General features: G+C 64.3%; 1 protein-coding gene across 18 annotated transcripts in view; it reads left to right on the forward strand.

Annotated features, from left to right (window-relative positions):
• The window catches only part of Kif1a (kinesin family member 1A), a 64,432-nt gene that overhangs the window by 36,362 nt on the left and 6,075 nt on the right, over positions 1–21,995 (forward strand). For 8 of the 18 annotated variants that reach the window (XM_034637193.2, XM_027951726.2, XM_027951725.2 and 5 more), the window contains 14 exons: positions 64–235; positions 2,162–2,252; positions 3,139–3,257; positions 4,080–4,135; positions 4,659–4,767; positions 5,448–5,514; positions 5,609–5,693; positions 8,344–8,449; positions 18,512–18,626; positions 19,278–19,411; positions 20,234–20,295; positions 20,630–20,775; positions 21,319–21,519; positions 21,902–21,979. In XM_034637193.2, coding sequence (XP_034493084.2) covers positions 64–235; positions 2,162–2,252; positions 3,139–3,257; positions 4,080–4,135; positions 4,659–4,767; positions 5,448–5,514; positions 5,609–5,693; positions 8,344–8,449; positions 18,512–18,626; positions 19,278–19,411; positions 20,234–20,295; positions 20,630–20,775; positions 21,319–21,519; positions 21,902–21,979 — 1,541 coding nt within the window. Of the gene's footprint in view, positions 1–63; positions 236–2,161; positions 2,253–3,138; positions 3,258–4,079; positions 4,136–4,658; positions 4,768–5,447; positions 5,515–5,608; positions 5,694–8,343; positions 8,450–10,598; positions 10,626–15,925; positions 15,950–18,511; positions 18,627–19,277; positions 19,412–20,233; positions 20,296–20,629; positions 20,776–21,318; positions 21,520–21,901; positions 21,980–21,995 lie in introns of all 18 variants that reach the window. The other 10 variants (XM_034637197.2, XM_027951727.2, XM_034637199.2 and 7 more) reach the window with 3 other exon arrangements.

The following is a 21,995-nucleotide window of genomic DNA, read 5'->3' on the forward strand; positions in this document are numbered from 1 at the left end:
CCAGCCCCGCCATGTGGCCGCAGAACAGCCTGGAGACCCTGTGGCTCCCCCGACTCCCAGCAGCAGTGCCCCCAGAAGGTCTCCTGCTGGACAGCCCTGAGAAAGCCGTCCTGGATGGGCCCCTGGACGCTGCCCTGGACCACCTCCGCCTGGGCAGCACCTTCACCTTCCGTGTGACCGTCCTGCAGGCCTCCAGCATCTCTGCCGAATACGCCGACATCTTCTGCCAGTTTAAGTGAGCCCTGCCCTCTACCCCCCCCAGACTGCCCTGCCCTCTGTCCCCAGGCTGTCCTGCCCTCTGTCCCCACGCTGCCCTATCCTCTGCCCCCCAGACTGTCCTGCCCTCTGTCCCCAGGCTGCCCTGCCCTCTACCCCCCCCAGACTGTCCTGCCCTCTGTCCCCAGGCTGTCCTGCCCTCTGTCCCCAGGATGCCCTGCCCTCTGTCCCCACACTGCCCTGCCCTCTGTCCCCAGACTGCCCTGCCCTCTGTCCCCAGACTGTCCTGCCCTCTGTCCCCAGATTGTCCTGCCCTCTGTCCCCAGGCTGTCCTGCCCTCTGTCCCCAGACTGTCCTGCCCTCTGTCCCCAGGCTGTCCTGCCCTCTGCCCCCCAGACTGTCCTGCCCTCTGTCCCCAGGCTGTCCTGCCCTCTGTCCCCAGACTGTCCTGCCCTCTGTCCCCAGGCTGTCCTGCCCTCTACCCCCCCCAGACTGTCCTGCCCTCTGTCCCCAGGCTGTCCTGCCCTCTGTCCCCAGGATGCCCTGCCCTCTGTCCCCACACTGCCCTGCCCTCTGTCCCCAGGCTGCCCTGCCCTCTGTCCCCAGGATGCCCTGCCCTCTGTCCCCACACTGCCCTGCCCTCTGTCCCCAGACTGTCCTGCCCTCTGTCCCCAGGCGGTCCTGCCCTCTACCCCCCCCCAGACTGTCCTGCCCTCTGTCCCCAGGCTGTCCTGCCCTCTGTCCCCAGGATGCCCTGCCCTCTGTCCCCACACTGCCCTGCCCTCTGTCCCCAGACTGTCCTGCCCTCTGTCCCCTAGGCTGTCCTGCCCTCTGTCCCCAGGCTGTCCTGCCCTCTGTCCCCAGGCTGTCCTGCCCTCTGTCCCCAGGCTGTCCTGCCCTCTGTCCCCAGGCTGTCCTGCCCTCTGTCCCCAGGCTGTCCTGCCCTCTGTCCCCACGCTGCCCTGCCCTCTGTCCCCAGACTGTCCTGCCCTCTGTCCCCTAGGCTGTCCTGCCCTCTGTCCCCAGACTGTCCTGCCCTCTGTCCCCAGGATGCCCTGCCCTCTGTCCCCAGGCTGTCCTGCCCTCTGTCCCCAGGCGGTCCTGCCCTCTGTCCCCACGCTGCCCTGCCCTCTGTCCCCAGACTGTCCTGCCCTCTGTCCCCAGGCGGTCCTGCCCTCTGTCCCCAGGCTGTCCTGCCCTCTGTCCCCAGGATGCCCTGCCCTCTGTCCCCAGGCTGTCCTGCCCTCTGTCCCCAGGCTGTCCTGCCCTCTGTCCCCAGGCTGTCCTGCCCTCTGTCCCCAGGATGCCCTGCCCTCTGTCCCCAGGCGGTCCTGCCCTCTGTCCCCAGGCTGTCCTGCCCTCTGTCCCCAGGATGCCCTGCCCTCTGTCCCCAGGCTGTCCTGCCCTCTGTCCCCAGGCTTTCCTGCCCTCTGTCCCCAGGCTGCCCTGCCCTCTGTCCCCCAGGCTGTCCTGCCCTCTGTCCCCAGGCTGTCCTGCCCTCTGTCCCCAGGCTGTCCTGCCCTCTGTCCCCCAGGCTGCCCTGCCCTCTGCCCCCCAGGCTGTCCTGCCCTCTGTCCCCAGGCTGTCCTGCCCTCTGTCCCCACGCTGTCCTGCCCTCTGTCCCCAGGCTGCCCTGCCCTCTGTCCCCAGGATGCCCTGCCCTCTACCCCCCCAGACTGTCCTGCCCTCTGTCCCCAGGCTGTCCTGCCCTCTGTCCCCAGGCTGTCCTGCCCTCTGTCCCCAGGCTGCCCTGCCCTCTGTCCCCAGGCTGCCCCGCCCTCTGTCCCTGAACTGTCAGGAGAGGTACTCTGAGGAGGCTGTCAGTCTGGGGCACAAAGTGAGACACAGGTTTGGGGGGCTGTGAAGGCCAGGACATGTGACCCTCAGTGAGGCCTGTGGTCCCTGCCCCACGTCCCCCCCACCAAGTACATCCTCCCACCTGCAGCTTCATCCACCGCCATGATGAGGCCTTCTCCACGGAGCCCCTGAAGAACACGGGCAGGGGCCCCCCCCTCGGTTTCTACCACGTCCAGAACGTACGTCTGAGCCCTCTGCCCTCACCTGCTCGCCCCCGTCTGCTCTGGACAGCTTCGGCAGGACGCTGCCTGGCAGGAGCATGGGCCACCAGTGCCATGTGGGGTGGGCCTACACAGGGCAGCAGGCTGTGTGTCCCCAAAGGGCAGACATGGCACAGAGGGTCGAGTGAGGTCCTGGCTGGGTTTGTCCGAGGGCACCCTGGGTGCAGGGACAGGGTGGAGGCTGGGCCTGAGGAGGGCCAGAGGATGCCTGAGCACAGTCCTGAGAGGCCCCGGGAGTCCAGCAAGGCTGAGAGGTGGGGAGGAAAGTGCTGGCCTGGTGACAGAGCAGGATCTAGGGACAGACGGAGGAGTGCTCACCGGCTGGCCGCTGTGACGCGGCTCTGAGCAGCGAGCCTGGTTCTGGGGCTGCTTCCTCCCGTCAGGTGGCAGCGGGCTGCTCCTTCCTGGGGCTCCTTCCTGCGTCGGGGTCCAGACCCCAGCCACACTGGACACTGGATGAGGCACACTCTGTGACCTCACTTTATCGGTCATGTATCTAAACAGCTGCATTCCACGGCCCTGGGGTCAGGACTTAAGGGCAGGATTTGGGGGGTGCAAGTTCACCCCATAATTTAGTGAGTGGGCAAGGGCAAGGGTAGCAGGAGAGCCCTGGCTTTGGTCTCCTTCTTGGGCTCCGTGTTCTGAAAGGCAGCCAAGCGATTGGCCCCAGATGCCCTGGGGAAGTGGGCTGCCCCCTGGTTTCCGGCCTGGGTGTGTCTTGGGAGGAGAGGCCTCGTGGCAGGGTCTGCCAGGGAGTGTTGTCCCCCAGAGGGCGGAGGGTGGGCTGGTAGTGTCCCTTAGAGCGCTGGGTCTGCCTGGAGACTGAACGCTTTCTGATGTCCAGATCGCAGTGGAGGTGACCAAGTCCTTCATCGAGTACATCCGGAGCCAGCCCATCGTGTTCGAGGTCTTTGGCCACTACCAGCAGCACCCATTCCCGCCTCTCTGCAAGGATGTGCTCAGGTCAGCTGCCAGGATCACAGGGCAGGGGCGCCTCCCCAGTCACTGCCTGCACCTCAGGCTGCAGAGCCCGCGTGCCTCTGAGGCCCCTCCCGCCTGCCGGAGGCCGCTCACCTGGGGCCTGCAGGACTCAGGATGGCTCAGCCAGAGCTCTGCGCTTGGTCTGGCTTCTCAGTCTGGAAACTCGGCCTCCCGCTGAGCACGGGTAGTGTCGGGGTGCTTGCTGTCCAGCAGTTCTATCTGGGCATGTCTGTCCACCCCCTCTCCCCATGTAGCCTCCCAGGGGCTCAGAAAGAGAGAGCCAGGTCCATCTCACCTGGGCCCTGAGAGTGGGGGTCCCCCTCACCCTGGGCCCCAGAGGGTGGGATGGAGCCCTCTGGGCCAGGCTGAGCCCTCCCAGGTACTCAGTGTGGGACAACTGTGATCAGCCTCTGTGCCCAGATCGTCACCAGCTCCATCTCCCCCCCACCATGGAGCAGGACCAGAGCTGGGCCGAGGGTAGACAGGGGCCATGGCCGGCATTGCCTGGAGCCCGTCTGCTCTGTAGCATTCTGGGATCATTTGTCCTGGAGCCTCGGGCCTGGGACCCCCAGAGTTCCACCCCCCTGGTTCTCTGTGGCCTTGTGGGGCCTCTGGGGCAGAGCCTGGAGTCCGGGGTGGGGGGCCTTGTCTCCTGTCCACACAGGTCCAGGGCATGAGATCAGGCCTTTCCTCGCCTGGTGGGAGACAGGAGGCAGGGACAGACTGAGGGTTAGCAGCCGGCCACAAGCGTCCTGCAAGCTCCAGCCTGCCACGTCCCCTTCCCAAGGCTCTCTCTCTCCACAGCCCCCTGAGGCCCTCCCGCAGACACTTTCCCCGGGTCATGCCACTGTCCAAGCCAGGTAGGTGGGACTCGCCTGGTTCACCGGGGCAGGGGCCCGAGCTGTGGGTGCCAACAGGGCCCTCTGCGGTGAGGCGGGGTCTTGCAGGCGGGTGCTGTGGAGCCTCCCCTCCCCAGGACTGCTGACCCTGCACCGTGTGCCAGCGGGCCTTGCGGTTGGTTCCAGCTCTTGCTCCTTGGCCACTGTCTCCCCGTGGTCTCAGGACAGACATCTGGATCCACAGCTGTTAGGTGAACCAGCCAGTGCTCAGATGGGAGTTGATAGAGGAAGGGCCTTTGTGAGGGGTCCACTGGGGGACGGAAGCTATCAGGAGCTGGACACAAGCGAGGGGCTAGTGGGGACTGAGGACAAGGCCTGTTGGGCAACGTACAGTCAGTGGACGGTCCAGGCAGCACACAGATGTGTGCTGTGCCAGGTTGGCTGCCGGGCTTTTCTCTTGAGGAGCCACCTTGGTGGACACCCCAGTGTGCCCTCGCCATGTAGCAGGTCAGGTATCCTTCAGTGTGTGTCCGCCTGTCCCCAGTGCCTGCCACCAAGCTCAGCACGCTGACACGGCCCTGCCCGGGACCCTGCCACTGCAAGTACGATCTGCTGGTCTACTTCGAGATCTGCGAGCTGGAGGCCAACGGGGAGTGAGTACGGCCCCGGAGCCCACGCTGGGGTCAGGGACAGGTCCTCAGGGCATCACGGGGGGCAGAGGGAGGGGCCAGGCCTGGAGCCTCTTGGTTCCCACCATCCAGGGGTCCTCTCAGCAGGTGTCTGGTGTGGGTGGCCTCCTAGGTGCTGGGGAAGGAGCAGACACCCCCGCTGAGGGGTGGGGCTGACGGACAATCTGGCGGCTGGGCTGAGCGCCAGGTCCAGGGCCCAGGGCTGGAGTCGGGGCTGGGGCTGGAGGTGGCAGGCATGGAGGGTTGTCACACATGATTGGGGGACACTGAAAGGAAGACCTGAAGAGGCACAGGGGAGCCAGGTTCCCAGGCCACAGCGCAGGGGCCGTGGCTGCCTGGTGTGGCTGGTGGCCCAGAAGGGGCCAAGCGGGGGAGGCCCGAGCTGGCTTGGACTCTGTGCTGCATGCGACGGGACCCCTGCTGCAACTTTACCCGGGCAATTCAGGGACTGGACAGGGCTTGGGGGTGATGGTCAAGGAGGTGTGGCCTGGCTTTGGTGCCCAGCTGACCCTGTCCTCTGGCGGGGTGTTTCTGTCTGTGGAGGCAGCTGATGTCTTCCTGTGCCCGTGCCTGCTCTCTCTGGGACCAGGGCCATGCCAGGGCAGCGCTGGGAGGAGCCAGCATCTCACCCTCTTCTCTTCCAGCTACATCCCTGCTGTGGTGGACCACCGTGGCGGCATGCCCTGCATGGGGACCTTCCTCCTCCACCAGGTGTGAAGCCCTGCCTGCCCCCATAGTGTGCCCAGTCCTCCCCTGCCCCCCATAACCCTGGGGGTCTGACTGTCCCCACTCCTGTGCCCCACAGGGCATCCAGAGGCGGATAACTGTGACGCTGCTGCATGAGACGGGCAGCCACATCCGCTGGAAGGAAGTGCGCGAGCTGGTCGTGGGTGAGCAGGACGTGGGGCTGCCTCAGGGCTGGGCTGGCATGCTAGTGTGCTGTGTGGCCTGGCTCAGTCCCGAAACCTCTCTGTGCCTCAGTCCCTAAGCCAAAAAGGAGAGCCTTGGACCTGGGGGGTGATTCCCAAATTCCTGCTTAATCCGAGTCAGTGTTCTGGGGCTGTTGGCCCAAAGTGCCACAGAAATCCCCTGCTCTGGAGGCCAGAAGGCCCAGATCAAGGCCAGTGGGAAGCGTGCTCTCTGGCCCTGCCTGCCTCACCTGGCGGTGGGTGGCAGGGCCATCCCCGTCCTTGGCTGGGGGAGAGCCCCTGCTGCACGGACCTCCACATAGTCCTCCAGGCAGGCAGCTGTCCTCTGACAGGTGACCCCGAGCATGCTGGCCATGGACATCAGGGCCCACCACTGTGGGACCTCTGCACCCACCTGCACACGGGGGGCTGTCTACTTTTGGGGAAACCCAGGCCACCCTGACCACCACCAGAGGGACATCCTGGCGTTGCCCTGACCTCTTGTTTCCACTCTGGTCTGTCAGATGTTTCCTTCCTAAGCTGTGCGGAATCCGCCGGTCCCTTTTCACTCTGGGGCACAGACAGGTGTCCATCTCAGCGTGGGGCCAAAGTGAGCCCCACCTCTGCCTTGGGGTGTAGGGGGGCCCCTCTGGGAGCACTGCTGAGGTCCCGGCCTTTCGATGGCCAGGCAGGGAGGGGGCTCAGGGGCCCTATCCCTGGGTGCACCCTCTGCTCTTCGTCCGAGTCAGGACCCTGGCAGGGAGGCTCGTTTTACAAGCTTTGTGTCTGTTTCACACAGAGAAAGCATGAAGCAGGTGCACAAACCCTCCTATTTGGCCAGACCCAAAGAGGGAATCAGTTCAAAGGCAAAGATACAACACAGCTGGCCTCTGAACCTCGCCACCCCGGGGGCGGATCCCGACATCCTGTGCCCACTGTCTGCACCCGGGGGGGCGGGGTCTGACACAGAGCTGTATCCTCACGGGCCTTGGGGTCTGTTGTTGCCCAGGTCCCTCCAGCTCACCCTGAGCCGACCCCATGATCCATCTTCCTCCCTTTCTTAAAATGTGGACACTGATGTCCCTTATGTGAAAGGGTAGGAATGAAAGGGGACAGGGGACATCCTGCCCCCTGTGCACAGCCCCCAGTCCAGGATGAGCACTGGGTGCTGCCTCTGGCTTCCTGAACCAGCAGCCTTGACTGCCAGGTTTCAGTTCTCGAGACGAAAAAGGCTCAGGGTCACTCCAGGTAAACGGGACTGACTGGGCTGCACAAAATAACCACCCAAGAGACACAATTACCTTTTTCTTTGGGGTCGCTGTGACGGCTCCTCTGACCTTAAGGGTTCGCAGGAAGAGAGAGAGAGAGAGCACGTGCTGACCCCTTTTATTGAGGAGAAGCTATTCAAATGAGGCAAGGGGTCAGGTTTCAGGGGGCTGAGTCTATCTTCATGATGTCCACTGTCAGCAGGTTGACTGACACCTGGGTAGGCCACACCCAAGAGCACAGTAAGAGGAGGGGACACACACAAGGCACTTGTATGTGGAAGATTCCATCCTAAGCAGGGCAAGGGGTTAGATTACAGAGGAACAGGTGAGTGTAGCTTCACCATGGGGCTGTAGCAAGTCACACCCAGGCACGAGACACTGACCCTCACACCCAAGAAGGGTGGGGAAAGCTCTGCCACATTTCTGTGACTGAGCGCCTCAGCACCCAGCCAGGGAGTGCGACTCAGTCACGTGTGAGGTTGGTCTCCCACACTTGACTGGACATGGGGCTCACAGCCCACTTACTTTCTGGAGCAGTTGACTGCTGTCCAGGCCCTTGGCCCCCTTCACAGCCTTCCCCCACCCCAGGTCCTTCCCCATAGGCTGGGAGGGGCTCCCCAAAGGGGTGAGGGACAGGAGACATCCTGGGGCAGTGCTGAGCTCTGGGTGGGTGGGCTCCTGAGGGCTGGGGAGTATTGGAGGGCTGTTGACTGGGAGCAGACCCCAGGCCAGGCCCCACCAGTGTCCCTGTCCTGACCAGAGGTGCTCACCAGACTCCCTGCAGACGAGAGCTCTGCTGTACCCAGTGCTGGGGTCCTGTCTGGGCAGGTTGTCCCTGCACTGAGCCCCTCCCTGTCATAGGCACCCCAAGTCCTGGAGGGCCCCGGCATGAGGAGGGCCCACATCCCCTCTTCCCAGAACCCAGATGCTGCAAAGCTTAAGTCGGAGCAGCCAGGCCGGGTGGCCCAGCGTGCAGACATCCTGGCCACGTCCGGGTGGCAGAGGGGAGAGCCCGCTGTCTCTGGCTGGTTCACCCTTTCCAGAGTGGACGTCACTAGCGGGGCAGACTTGTGTTAAAGGAAGCAGGACCATCTCTTGGTCAGCTCCTTCCAGCAGTGCAAGGCCATGCATTCCAGCTGGGCCGGCAGAACCATCAGAAACAGGAACAGAGCATGGCCTGCAAGGGACACCTGGAGAAGCAGCGGGCCAGGGCCTCGCCTGCCACCTGCCTGCTGCCCGTTCCACAGCCTTGTGGACGGCTGTTCATTAACTGAGCTCCTGTCCTGCACCCGTGTCCTGCACCTCCGCCCTACACCCCTGCCAGCCTCCTGGGAAGTGACACCTCTCAATGACCTTGCCCACAGGTCGCATCCGAAACACTCCGGAGACTGACGAGTCCCTGATCGACCCCAACATCCTGTCCCTCAACATCCTCTCGTCTGGATATGTCCACCCAGCCCAGGATGACCGGTGAGTCCCTGAGGGGTGGCGGCCAGCACCCAGTCCCATGGCCTCTGCTGACCCAGCCACCAGGCGTCTGGCCCCAGAGCCTTCCCACCTGCTTTCTGACATCGATGGGACAGGTGCCCGAGTGGAGGCTGGTGGCCCCCAGGCCTCTCGCCTATTATGTGACCTCCACCCTGGATCATGCCACCGTGACACCTGGCAGAGGGTCCAGCATAGGCTTGGAGTAGGAGCCAGGTCTTGTCCCCAGGAGTTCCGTGGCAGGTGGGGCAGTGGCTGGGACAGTGGGTGGACAAGCAGGTCCTGCTCCCAGGATGCATCCCATGGTGGGCAGCCTAGAGCCTGTTGGGTCCTGGGGATAGGGTCCTGGAGCTGGTGGCCCAGCAGCTCAGGGTGGAGGTGTGACCACAGGGTTCTGCTTGTCACATGCTCTTGTCATGCACCCTGGGTGGGTGCAGTCCTGGTGTGAGGGCAGTGGGGGGCCATTCAGGTCTCAGGGACACCTGGCTGGCCTGTGGGGTTTGGCAGGGTGGGTGGGATGGGAGAGGGGCGGCATCTGAGGCTGACTGGGGTCAGGGATGTGGAGTCACCCTCCTGAAGAGTGGTGGCAGCCAGCGTGCTGTCGAGAGCTGCTTTCCAGAGGTCGGGGGAGGTTTGGTAGGGACTCCGAGCCCCAGCCAGGCCGTGCCCTGCGCGCTGCACCTGGCCTGACGTCGCCCTTGGAGACTGGGCTGGGGGCTGTTTGTAGGAAGAGCCTCTTAGACGGGTGGGTGTGCTTGGGGAGGGGGAGGGGCCGCAGCTCTGCCAGGGAAGGCCAGCCGTGGGACAGGGCCCTGCCGGAGACGTCCCCTGCTCTCCCAGTCTCGGGTCCAAACAGTGCTGCCTTTTCAGAGACACCCCAGGGCTAGGCCAGGGGCGGGTCACCCCTCGGCACCAGGAGAAACCTGGGCGGCCTCAGGTGAAGCCAGGGCTGGGCAGAGCAGCGTCAGAGAGCGGTGGGGACAGTGCACAGGGTGACTGGGTGGAGGCAGAGACCTGGACGTGCAGATGTGGCTTGGACCCTCGTTCTTACAGAACTCACCTCCATCCAGTCCAGGGGGTGGAGAGGGCTGGACGGTCCCTCCTGCAGATGGCACGGGGTGGGCAGGCTGGGAGTCACATCTGGGAGGGGAGGGGAGGCAGACAGTAGGGTGGTCAGGGCCTGGTTCTCCCTCTGACCTCAGGTTTCCTGTCACCACGAGGGTGGCATGGAAAAGGCCATCTCTTCCCGTGTGGGTGCTGCCCTTGGGGTGTGGGCCACCACTCCTGTCTCAGTGGACCAGGACCCAGAGGGAAGGGTGGGGGTCCTGGAAGAGGACCTCATTCCCCGCCTCTGACCCTCCCTGACACAGGAGCGCCAGGATTCTTGGGGCAGGATGAGAGGTGGCAGGGGGAGATGTGGGTGGGGGTGTCTTCCTCCCCACACTCTCTCCTTGTGCTGAGGGCTATATTTCCAGGGTCTTCTGTCCTCCTCTGGCCAGCCTGGCTGCTGAGGGGTTCCCTGGGTGGCCGTGGCCCTGGCTAAGCTGAGGGTGATGTCGGAGGTGGCTGCTGGACCTCAGGCAGATGGGGCTTGGGCCACACAGCTCGCCCTGCTCCTGGGGTCCAGGAACATGTCACTGAAGAGCTTCAGCCATGTTCCCAGGGGCTGAGGAGCTAGGGTGGGCCAGCCCTGGGTCCCAGGAGGCAGGAAGGCCTGTCCAGGGGGAGTGTAGACTAGCCAGACGCTTCCTCTTGCTTGGCGCCCGCTCTGCTGTTGCTCCCCTGGCTCCCCAACCCGAGGAGGACTCTTCCGGCTGGTGGCCCCAGGCGGGCACAGCCTGTGACTCCCTCCTCAAGGCCCGCATGGTCAGGGCTTCTTGTGTCTGGATGGCTGAGGATGGACCCCACGATAGTGGGCAGTCCCAGCCAGGCCCAGGGGCCTCGGGCTGCCCAAGCGCTTGGCCATGGCCTCAGCCTCCCCCCCACCCACTGCTCCCAGGACCCATGCTTTGCAGCCGCCTTGGCTCAGAGTGGGCCCACCACCACAGGTGGCTCTCTGCTGCCCTTGCTGCTGCCCCGCTGCTGGCCCGCTCCCCATGACCCTCACTAACCTCTGACTGTTTGTGTTTTGCAGGCAGTTTCTTGATTCGGACATTCCTAGGTATCATCCATGTCCCTGGTTCCTCTCAGCCTCTCCCCTGCCTCCTTCCCTGACCGCCCACACAACCCTGAACATTTAATTTCCAGCTTTTTGATTCTTATAAACTTGCTCACCGTTTCCTCCTGTTTCTCCCTCTTTATTACTTTATTTCCTTGGAATATGGTTCTGTTTTTTTATTTTTTATTTCTGCTACCTACCCCCTGGCTGAGTGCTCCCTGCCCTTCTTATTTGTGGCTGCTTGGTAGCTCCTGCCTCATAGATGCTGGCTGGCCCCTCCTCCCTCACAGCCTTGCCCACCCTGTGCTGACACCCCAGCCTGGCCGGAGTGGGCACAGGGGTCTCCTGCATGCAGGCCAGGCTGCCTTGGGCTGCCCCAGCTGCATGGGCCAGCCACTCCCTACCAGGGCCGTAGCAGGCAGAGCCAAGAACACAGGGTCTGGGGCAGAGGGGACCCAGTCACAGGCAGCTTACATCCCAGCACACTCCACGGCTGCCTGAGCCCCTTGCCTGGCCAGACCTCAGGAGGGCTGCAGGACGGACGCACTCCAGCCTTCTGCCCTGCCTGTGGCCGTGCCTTCCCTCTTGGAAGTGGCAGGCAGTGAGTCCGTGGAGACCCCTGCGACCCTGGGCGGGGCTGGCTCCAGGTTCCCCCCCGGAGGCCCCAGAGGCTGCAGCTCCTGCTCCCCTGACTCCAGGCCTTGCCCCTCCCTGGTCTGGTGCAGGGGCTCAGGAAGGCCCTAAGATGGCCTCCAAGGTCCTCATCCAGGCTTTATCTAAGGAGAACGCAGGGTGTTCCAAAAGCAGGTCTGCATAGTCTCACCTTCTGGGCCTATGGGATGGTGGTCAGACCTTCATGGTGGTCATTAGTAGATCAGCTGTTTTGAAGCCATGAACATTTGAGCCTTTAAGCTGTACAGCCCAGAAAATACTGGCCGCTCCCTGGACAGAGCCCTAGGGCTGGGCGGGCACAGTCCAGACTTTTGGAGGTTGTCCTTATCAGGTCACGGTGGTGAGCCAGTAAAGATGGGCCTGACTGGGCACCAGGTAACTAGCTGAGGGCAAACTGGCCTGGAAGGGGCCCCCTGGGGCAGCACGTGGATGCACCTACCTAGGTGAGCACATCTTCCTAAAGGCTGCTGGGACCTGGAGCTGGGTGAGGCAGACCCTTGCCCAGGGTCAACTACAGAGGTGGCCAAGGAGGGGCACAGCCTGCACAGGCCTGAGCCGGGGCCCTCCTCCCTCGCCCTGGGTCCCCTGGGGCAGGCTTGCTGAAGGAGGCAGCCCACTGCTGGTCCTGGAGGTGAGCTGGTTTGGCTCAGGCGTCCCTGTGCTCAGAATTGTCCTGGGCTGGGAACCCTCAGCCTCCTCCCCGCTCCCAGGGAGATCTCTCAGTGTGATCTCACGAGGTCATGCGTCTGCATTTTGTTCAAGTTTGGGTCTGTCCAATATTCAGGTTCCACACCTTCTGTAGGTTTGCGGGGTGCTTGGCGGGTCGCAGATAACCCCCGCTGCCCACACCAGGGCCTCCAGGAAGGGTTGGGGTGGACGTGGAGCAGGCCAGCTCTGGCAACTGGAAGGAGAGGGAGCACCTTTCCTCCTCAGCAGCCCAGGCCTCCCGAGGCTCCTACCCTCTGCTCAGCAAGGGTGGGGCAGGAGCCTCCTCCCAGGGCCCAGCTCTGTGGGCCAGGGAGCCACTGTGGGGGGCAGTGCCGCTGCCCTGCAGGTGATGGGTGTGGGGAGGAGCCAGGTCCCCGGGGCCACCAGACTGAGCCCTGATGTTTGTAGGAATGTGACTGCGCGTGGAATATTCTGCAGCTCCAGGTCCCTTCCCGAGCAGAGCAGGACAGCTGCTGGCTCAGGGTGCCCCGGGGTTGGCGGATGTGCGTGCTCCCTAACCAGCCTCGGGTGAACCTGTTCAGCCCTGGGAAAGGCACAGTGAGATGCCGCACAGTGAGATGCTCGGCCTCCGGGAGGCACACAGGGCCAGGACGAGGGTGGTCCAGACCTATCTGCGTCCCATCTGTGCACCCTGCCCTGGGCTCCACGTCCTGCCTGCCCTGAGTGGAGGGATCGGAATGGGTGTCCCCGAAGGGCAGCGAGGTCCTCGTCAGGCTGTTCTCCTGAGACCACCATGGGGTGGGCAGCGGCTCGGGCCTCCCCCCCCCTCCCACCAGGCCTGGAAACTGGCTTCTGCCAAGAGGCTCTGCCACCCTCCTGGGGAAAGGCCCAGACATAGGTCCCGTGGAGACCTCGGGGTCCCCTCCTGCCCTTCCTTGCCGTGACCCACGGCATTAGCTGGCTCAGTCATCCATCCCTGGGTCCTGCAGGCCCCACCTCATGGGCTGCAGGGCTGCATGGGAAGCTGCCTGTCCAGGAAGTTCAAAGCCTGGCCAAGGGGCTCACCCACTCCACCCTCAGCAGATGCTGACCCCGCAGGCCCTGTCCTGGGACACTGCAGTAGGGGACAGGCACCCCTGTGTCAGGGTCCAGTACCCTGATGACCTGATAGAAGGCAGCGCCAGGTCCCTGGTGGGCAGACTGCACTGGGGAGCAATGGAGCTGGGAGGTGAAGGGAACCTGATCGGGAGCCAAGGGGATGGAGCACAGGGAGGCACCCGGCCAGGCCCAGCCACTGCCTGGCCTTTGGGGGTCCCTTCTCCAAGGCAGCAGCCTCTGCTGCCAAGCCCTGAGGCACAGACCCTGGACAGAGTGAATGCTGCCTCCCACGGGTGTGCCCAGGGGTAGGAAGCCACTGCCCCTCTGCCTGCACTGCTGGACAGCAGCCTCCTGCGGGGGAAGCCAGCACAGGGCCAGGCCCTGTTTCTCTGGCACCTGCTTGTTGCCCCAGCCTTGGGGACAGGGCACAGCTCCCTCCAGCCACAGCCCTCCTGTCGGGCGGCTCTGCCGTCTCTGACCTGCCCCGTCCACCGAGTATGTGTTTCCGGCCCCGCTTGCCACTCTGAAGAGTGTCCAGCTTGTAAGAGGGGCCAGACGTCAGTCCTGAGCCCTCGCCACCCTCGGGGGGCTGGGCGTGGTTCACTGGAAACAGGCCGGGACCTGGCAGAGGACATGGCACCTGTCATCTGCAAGTGTCCAGCACTGCAGTGGGAACACTGGTCCGCAGTGGGCTGGGAGCGTGTCCAAGGAGGCGGAGCAGGGGACATTTGTGAAGGCAAACTGAAAACCCTGGGCTTCTGGTGGCCAGGGGTGGAGCCTGAATTGGCTCCTGACCCAGTGGAGGAGTAAGGACAGGGAAGGGGTTTGGGATGGCCTCACCAGAGGAAGGGACAGGTAAGAGCACTCAGGCCTAGGTTTCCCAGGTGTAGAACAGGCAGATTCCCAGGGTCTGCAGCATGATGGGCACCACATGCTGATGGGGAAGCCCTACAGGACAAGCCCGGGTCCTCTGTTTACAAGGACACCCCTCCAGTGTTTCTGCCTCAGTAGGTCAGTGTGCACCGTCCACCGAGTATGTGTTTCAACTTTTTACAGTTGAATATGAGGATTTTAATCCATCCTGTTACTATAATGCAATGTCTGAGGCTGGGTAACTTTTAGAGGAAAAAGGTTTATTAGGAAAAAGGCTGGTCTGCAGTCCAGGGGATGCTTCTGGTGATGGCCTTCTTACTGGTGGAGTCCCAACCTGGCCCATCATGTGACAAGAGACAGGAGATACATGTGTGTGTTCTGGAACATTATAAAGCTTCCAGGGGTCAGTCGGGGGCTCTGTCAATGGCCTGATCTAACCCCGATCACCCCTGAAGGCCCCACTCTAACCACTGTGGTCAGATTCTTTCTGTGCTCTAACCCCCAGAGGGGCTGAGTTTCAACACTCTTAAGCCTTGGGGGACATTCCCTCTGATCCAATCTGCTGCAGGGGGCTTGGCCACATTGGAGCTTGGCAGAGTGAGGGCTTCAGGGACGGACACAGGCCCCTTCCTGCGTGTATAGAGGTCCCCTGCGGGTCCTGAGCCCACTCGGGCCGTGGGTGCTCTGTGGCCTCTGAGGCCCTCCCAGACCTGCTCCTGGGGTTTGCTGTGTGGGGGACTGGCCACCTCTCAGCTTCTCTGGGTCTTAGTTTGTTGCCCTGTGATTGAGGGCTGACCCTGGTCCCCACAGCATGCCTGCACTCTTGGTGTGTCCCCAGGGGCTGCCCCTTGGTCACCCCTGCCCCACCCAAGTCCACCCTCGCTGCTGGTGTTCCAGGGCTGGCTGCCTGGGACTCGGGAGCCGTGGCCGGTGTGGGCTGCAGGCTGGTCGAGAGGCCCTGTGTGCAGTTCCTCCGGAGCAGAGCAGATGGCCTCCGAGGCCAAGGGCCGACCACCCGTCTGGAAGTAACCAGTGGGCAGCATCATGGCTGTGTCCATGTTGGACCTAGGTCCAGCTGACCATCTGGGTCCTGGGGGATGGTGCAGTAGTCTGGGAAGACCCAGTCCTGGCTGTGGACATGGTCAGGTAGAGACCCCTCCGAGGCCCACAGCTGTGGAGACCCCGAGTCAGCTCCCGGGGTGTCTGGCTGGCTGCAGTCTGAGCTGCTCGGGGCCCCGAACCTGGACGGGGGGATCCTCCACCCAGGCCCCTGGCCGAGTCCCCCCTGTCCCCAGAAGTAGCTCCAGCTGACACTGTGAAGCTCATTCCTGTGGTGTGACCTGCTCAGGGTGGAGGGCGAGGGCCCCAGGACAGGGCGGCACAGGGCTCCTGAGGAGCTGGGCTGCTAGGGCCCAGAAGGGGGGCCACGCAGAGACTTGCAGCAGAGAAGCTGGCCGGGGAGCTCGGTGCCTCTCAAGGCAGGTGGACCAAGGGTCAGTTGGTTGGGCCCCGCAGGAGACGGGGCTGGTGGCCTATTGGTCTGACCCAGGCACAGAGCGAGGACAGTGGCAGTCACGTGTGCTGGAGTCAGCCCCTCTTCTTTCCTTGGTCACACACTAGCTTGATGCGTCTGAGGACATCCGGGTGGAGTGGGGACAGTCACTGACCTGTCATACAGATAAGCCAAGGGTGGAGACACCCTGGTGAACTCTGAGACCACGTGGCCTGGGGTGGCTCTGTGGCGCTTGAGGTGGGCAGTTTGCAGGCCCTCATTCTGAGTCAGGCTGTGCTGGACGCCAGCTCTGGCCTGCAGCCTGGCCGCAGAGGGCCCTGACCTCCAGTCCAGCTGGGGACCCCCTGGGCTCTGCTGCAGGGCTGGGCCAGGGCCTCTGCAGGGCCAGGCTGGGGCCGCAGGGGCGGTGAGGCGGCCAAGCGGGGTGACGTCTGACTCTCGCTCTCTCCTGTGTGTGCGTGTGTCTGGTGCCCCTCAGCCTTCCCTTCGGGAATGACACTAGGTACAGCCCACTCTTCTCTCCCTCCCGTGCCTGCTGTCCCCTTGGCCCTGACCACTCTGTTTCTCCTCCATGTCTGCCTGCTCTGTGCCCCCTCCTGGTTTCCCACTGTCCCCATTTCCCCTGGACCTCTCCCTGGCTCTGTGTGCCAACGGCGGCCCTGCCCTGGCCCTGGCCCTTGAGACTCCTCTGTCCTGCACCCAGGCCAACTGTCCAGGAGACGGGGCAGTGTGGCCCATCGGGCCTGGTGTGTCAGAGCGTGTGCTGCTGCCCGCTGTCTGTCAGTGTGTCTGCACAGGCCCTGCGAGGGTGCTGGTGTGGGAAGGGGCAGCATGGGTGGCCGTGGGGACTGAGGTGCCCTTCCCCAGATGGGCACCTGGCCTAGGAGGGCTCCCGTCTGCAAGCAGAAGTTGCTGGATACAAACTCCGCCTCTGAGGCGTCTGAGGGTCACAGAGCAGGGTGGGACCCCGTGGGGGACACAGAGTCCTGGCCTCCTGGGGCTGCCCTGAGCTGCCCTGGGCAGGGCCTGGGGGCCACTGGCAGACGTGCTGCTCATCATCTCTCCAGATTAGAGAGCAGGGACAGAGCAGAGTCCCTGTCCCCGCCTGTGCAGCCTCACAAGATGCCGCTGCCACGGCCTCCTGGTTCCCACTCCAAGCATCCTCCCTGGAGCACTGGTGGAGGGCGAGTCGCCCCTGGGGAGATGGTCCTGGAGGTCTGGGCAAACCGGGCACCGCCCTTCAGCCAGAGAGGGCCAGGGCAGCTCCTTACTCAGACTGAGGCTGTGATGGCCCAGGCTTCTGCCCCTCCCTCCTCCCTCCTCCCGTCCTCCCCTCCTCCCCTCTCCTGTCCTCCCCTCCTCCCTTCTCCTGTCCTCCTGTCCTCCCTGGCCCTCCTCTCCTCCCCAGCCCTCCCCTCCTCCCTCCTCCTGTCCTCCCCTCCTCCCTTCTCCTGTCCTCCCCTCCTCCTGGCCCTCCCCTCCTCCCTCCTCCTGTCCTCCCCTCCTCCCTCCTCCTGTCCTCCCCTCCTCCCTCCTCCTGTCCTCCCCTCCTCCCTCCTCCTGTCTTTCCTTCCTCCCTCCTCCTGTCCTCCCCTCCTCCCTCCTCCTGTCCTCCCCTCCTTCCTCCTCCTGTCCTCCCTCCTCCCTCCTCCTGTCCTTCCTTTCTCTCTAGCTCTCCCCTCCTTCCTCCTCCTGTCCTCCCCTCCTCCCTCCTCCTGTCCTCCCCTCCTCCCTGGCCCTCCCCTCCTCCCTCCTCCTGTCCTCCCCTCCTCCCTCCTCCTGTCCTCCCCTCCTCCCTCCTCCTGTCCTCCCCTCCTCCCTCCTCCTGTCTTTCCTTCCTCCCTCCTCCTGTCCTCCCCTCCTCCCTCCTCCTGTCCTCCCCTCCTCCCTCCTCCTGTCTTTCCTTCCTCCCTCCTCCTGTCCTCCCCTCCTCCCTCCTCCCGTCCTCTCCTCCTCCCTCCTCCTGTCCTCCCCTCCTCCCTCCTCCTGTCCTCCCCTCCTCCCTCCTCCTGTCCTCCCCTCCTCCCTCCTCCTGTCCTCCCGTCCTCCCTGGCCCTCCTCTCCTCCCCAGCCCTCCCCTCCTCCCTCCTCCTGTCCTCCCCTCCTCCCTTCTCCTGTCCTCCCCTCCTCCCTGGCCCTCCCCTCCTCCCTCCTCCTGTCCTCCCCTCCTCCCTCCTCCTGTCCTCCCCTCCTCCCTCCTCCTGTCTTTCCTTCCTCCCTCCTCCTGTCCTCCCCTCCTCCCTCCTCCTGTCCTCCCCTCCTTCCTCCTCCTGTCCTCCCTCCTCCCTCCTCCTGTCCTTCTTTTCTCTCTAGCTCTCCTCCTTCCTCCTCCTCCTGTCCTCCCCTCCTCCCTCCTCCTGTCCTCCCCTCCTCCCTGGCCCTCCCCTCCTCCCTCCTCCTGTCCTCCCCTCCTCCCTCCTCCTGTCCTCCCCTCCTCCCTCCTCCTGTCCTCCCCTCCTCCCTCCTCCTGTCTTTCCTTCCTCCCTCCTCCTGTCCTCCCCTCCTCCCTCCTCCTGTCCTCCCCTCCTCCCTCCTCCTGTCCTCCCCTCCTCCCTGGCCCTCCCCTCCTCCATCCTCCTGTCCTCCCCTCCTCCCTCCTCCTCTCCTCCCCTCCTCCCTCCTCCTGTCCTCCCTCCTCCCTCCTCCTGTCCTCCCCTCCTCCCTCCTCCCGTCCTTCCTTCCTCCCTAGCTCTCCCCTCCTCCCTCCTCCCGTCCTTCCTTCCTCCCTAGCCTTCCCCTCTTCCCTCCTCCCTCCTCCCCAGCCATCCCCTCCTCCCCTGTCCTTTCTGGCTCACCATCTAGGCTGCCTTCCCACCTCCCTCCTTCTCCTCCGTCCTCTCATCCACTCCCTTGGAGCTGAGGGGACCAGGGATGGCCACACAGGAGCTGCTGCTCAGCCTCTGACTTAGTAAGGAGGGCCTGTCCCCCCGCCATTGCTGCCCGGGCTCCTGGACCTCTGACTGCAGCGGCTCTCCCTGCCCTTGCTGCACTGTCTGTCTGCATGTCCAGTCCCTCCGGGAGCCCCTGCACCATCATCTGTGGCCTTTCTCCTGCTTCCTTCCAGGACCTTCTACCAGTTTGAGGCCGCCTGGGACAGCTCCATGCACAACTCCCTCCTGCTGAACCGCGTCACGCCCTACAGGGAGAAGACCTACATGACCCTGTCCGCCTACATCGAGGCAAGGGCACTCCCCAAAGCTGGGGTGCAGGCAGGGGGCTATGGGGGTGCTTGTGAGCCCTGGACAATCCCAGCTGGCCCTGTTCTCAGAGGACAGCCCAAGGCCTGAGTTGAACCCAGGTGCTTTTGACGGCCCTGCTCACAGCTGATCCCCTCCGGCGTCCTCGGCGGTGGGTTTTGTCCTTGAGATGACAGTGCAGTTGTGTTCCAGGGGCTCAAAACCAGGAGTGCCCCACTTGCACTGCCCTGCTCCAGGGTCTGCGGCCAACAGGCCTCTCCTTGACGCCCAGCTGGGGCTGGGAGCGGGGTGTTTCTAGCTGGTTCAGTAGGGAGGGGCAGCTATAAATGGGGCTGTCTGTGACTACCTCATGGGCGGTAGCAAGGTCGGCCTGAGAACAGCGGAGGCTGTGCCCCGCGGGCACGGGGCACAGGGCAGGTACCCAGGCCCGTCACCTGCTGTGAAGTGACGTCCTGTGGCATTTCAGAGTTAAAACGTGGGTCCAGCCAGGTCTGCTGTGAGGCTCACTGAGGTTCAGGGCCAGCCCCACCCAGCAGTGAAGTGGGCAGGCCTGGCTCCCTCTCCCCCAGTGGCTCAGGGCAGGAGCAGATCTTCCCAGGGTCCCTGTGCCCAGTCCGCTGTTGCCCGCTGCAGATGGAGAGCTGCACCCAGCCCGCTGTCATCACCAAGGACTTCTGCATGGTCTTCTACTCCCGCGACACCAAGCTGCCAGCCTCACGCTCCATCCGAAACCTGTTCGGCAGCGGGAGCCTGAGGGCCTCAGAGGGGTGAGCCTACGGGGGCGGGCAGGGGAGCTGCCTCGTCTGCCACCTGGTGCGGTGAGAGCCACCCTAAACCGCAGAATGCCCTGGGTGTCCCCCGTGGTCCGATACTCATGGGACTTGTGTTCAGAAGGTCGCAAGCACCGCACGCTCCCGGCCAACTCCCTGCTGGCCCTGGCCCCCTGGGAGGGGCCGGAGAGAACCTGGCCAACCTGGCCACGGGTAGCCTGTGCCCTGCGTGGGGGCACCCCTGCACCCCTGCCAGTGCCTTGCTCCCGGGACCACAGGGTCTGCACTGCTGGGACTGCCTGCTACGCAGGGCAACAGGCGGGAAGTGCGGCCCTGGACAAGACTTTGAGCAGGACGTGGCCAAGGGGGTCCTCTGGGAGGCTGCAGTGCCCGAGGGCATCGGCTCAGGCAGGACCTTGCTTGCACTCAGCACTTCCTGCGTCCTGGGGGTGGAGGACGAGCCAGGACATCAGGGCAGTGAGAAGGGCCGTCCTCTGCAGGGCTGGGACTGCTGACCCTGCAGGCCTGTGGTCACCTTTGTTGGGTGTTCCCATGATCTGCTTCATGTACCCAGTGTCCAGGCCCATCTGGGCACAGCCGGGGCAGGCTTGGGGGTCAGGAAGAAGTCTGGGGTGGAACTGCCTAGGCAGGCTACAGGTCACAGACCCCAACCGTCAGCACCCGTGACAGGCACCTAGAGGATGTGGTCATAGGCTTGTGCCCAGAGTGTGTTTGATGGTATGAGGGTCCGCTGTCTATCAGCCTGCCTGTCCCCATCCTGGTGACCATGCCCTCCCCCCCCCCCCCCCCCCGCCGTAGCAACCGAGTGACTGGCGTGTATGAGCTCAGCCTGTGCTACGTGGCGGACGCCGGCAGCCCAGGTAGGCCACACCCCGCCCTTCTGCCGAGCCGAGGCAGGTTCCTGGGATCACTGGGCTGCTGGGTCTCTGCGCCACTTGGGGTGACCTTAGCTAAGCTGGGGTCCCTTACCTGCAAAACGCAAGTGCTCACCTTGAAGCCTCTGGGGTCATTCTCAAATGGAGAGAGTGGGGTGAGCTGGCCCTGCGGCTGCCAGGTCTTAGCCCCAGGGCCTCACTGCTGACCTTGGAAGCTGACCTTGATCCCCGAAGGGAGGGGTTTCAGCGGCTGGGACTCCCTGGTGGGCGGGAGAACCTGGCAGCCCTCCGGAAGGACAGAGTGCCTGTTCTCGGCCAGGGATGCAGCGGCGGCGCCGGCGGGTGCTGGACACCTCCGTGGCCTATGTCCGGGGTGAGGAGAACCTGGCTGGCTGGCGGCCCCGGAGTGACAGTCTGATCCTGGACCACCAGTGGGAGCTGGAGAAGCTGAGCCTCCTGCAGGAGGTGAGCCCCGGGTCCGCCCAGGCCCAGCGGCACCATGGCCCTGTCCCCAGAGTGAACCACACGGAGCACATGCCCCTCGAGCTGACTCGGGAGACGTGGGGTGTTCAGACAGGGATGAGACAGAAGTCCAGGGAGGATATTGGGTCTGGCGTCTGTTGCTCTGGGCAGGGACACCACCTCCAAAGCCAGCTTGGGCTGTCCAGTGTGGCATGTCCGTGGGGAGACTGAAGCCCCACGCCCCAGCCAGCCTTCTGTCCTTTCCCAAGCCACTAACACTACAGAGTGGCACCCTCCACCCCAGAACCCAGGGAGGGAATGCACGTGTCCACAGCTCCCGGCTGGCCCATGCACTGTGGCCAGGAGGCCGTGGACAGGGAGGGCAGCCTGGGGGGCCTGGAGTCTGCCTGCTCAGTTCACGTGGGGGGCCCCCAGCCAGGGCCAGACCCCCTCAGGCTGACCAGAGAGCCCGCTGCTCAGTGGTGCCGCCTGGGCTGGCCTTGCCCCTCACGGGTGCGGCTGCTGAGTTCCGTGTTCCTGCTGAAGGTCGAGAAGACCCGTCACTACCTGCTCCTGCGGGAGAAACTGGAGACCACCCAGCGGCCCGGCCCTGAGGTGCTGTCCCCCGTCTCCAGTGAAGACTGTGAGTCCCGAAGCTCCTCCGGCGCCTCCTCCCCACTGTCCGCCGAGGGCCGACAGTCGCCCCTGGAGGCACCCAATGAGAGGCAGCGGGAGCTGGCAGTCAAGGTAGGTGGAGCCCGCGGGTGGCACCCAGGCCCATCCCTGGGGCTGGCTCCAGTCAGAGCCCAGGAGCGGGGAGGGTGACGGAGCCCCCTCTAGCCGCGCCCATCGCACTCTGGAGCAGGGGAGTTGGCTGGGGGCCTTTTGCTGCCTCGGACCCCAGCAGCCACCTGCCCTCTTGGGAACCCCCGAGCTTGTGAGGAGCGCACAGCTCCCTGCAGCTGGACCATCTGTGGTGGCATGGACCAGTGGAAGGTCTCCTGCACATCGTGAGACTCTCCCTGGCTCACCTGTCCCCGGGGCAGTGTCGGCACCCACCTGACCGGCCGTGCTTGGGCTCGCCCGGCTGCCCACGTGTGGCCTGACAGTGCATGCTCTCTGCCCACAGTGCTTACGTCTGCTCACGCACACGTTCAACAGAGAGTACACCCACAGCCATGTCTGCATCAGTGCCAGCGAGAGCAAGGTGGGTGGGGTCCCAG

Source organism: Marmota flaviventris, chromosome 11 (assembly GCF_047511675.1).
Source record: "Marmota flaviventris isolate mMarFla1 chromosome 11, mMarFla1.hap1, whole genome shotgun sequence".
Taxonomy (NCBI): Eukaryota; Metazoa; Chordata; class Mammalia; order Rodentia; family Sciuridae; genus Marmota; species Marmota flaviventris.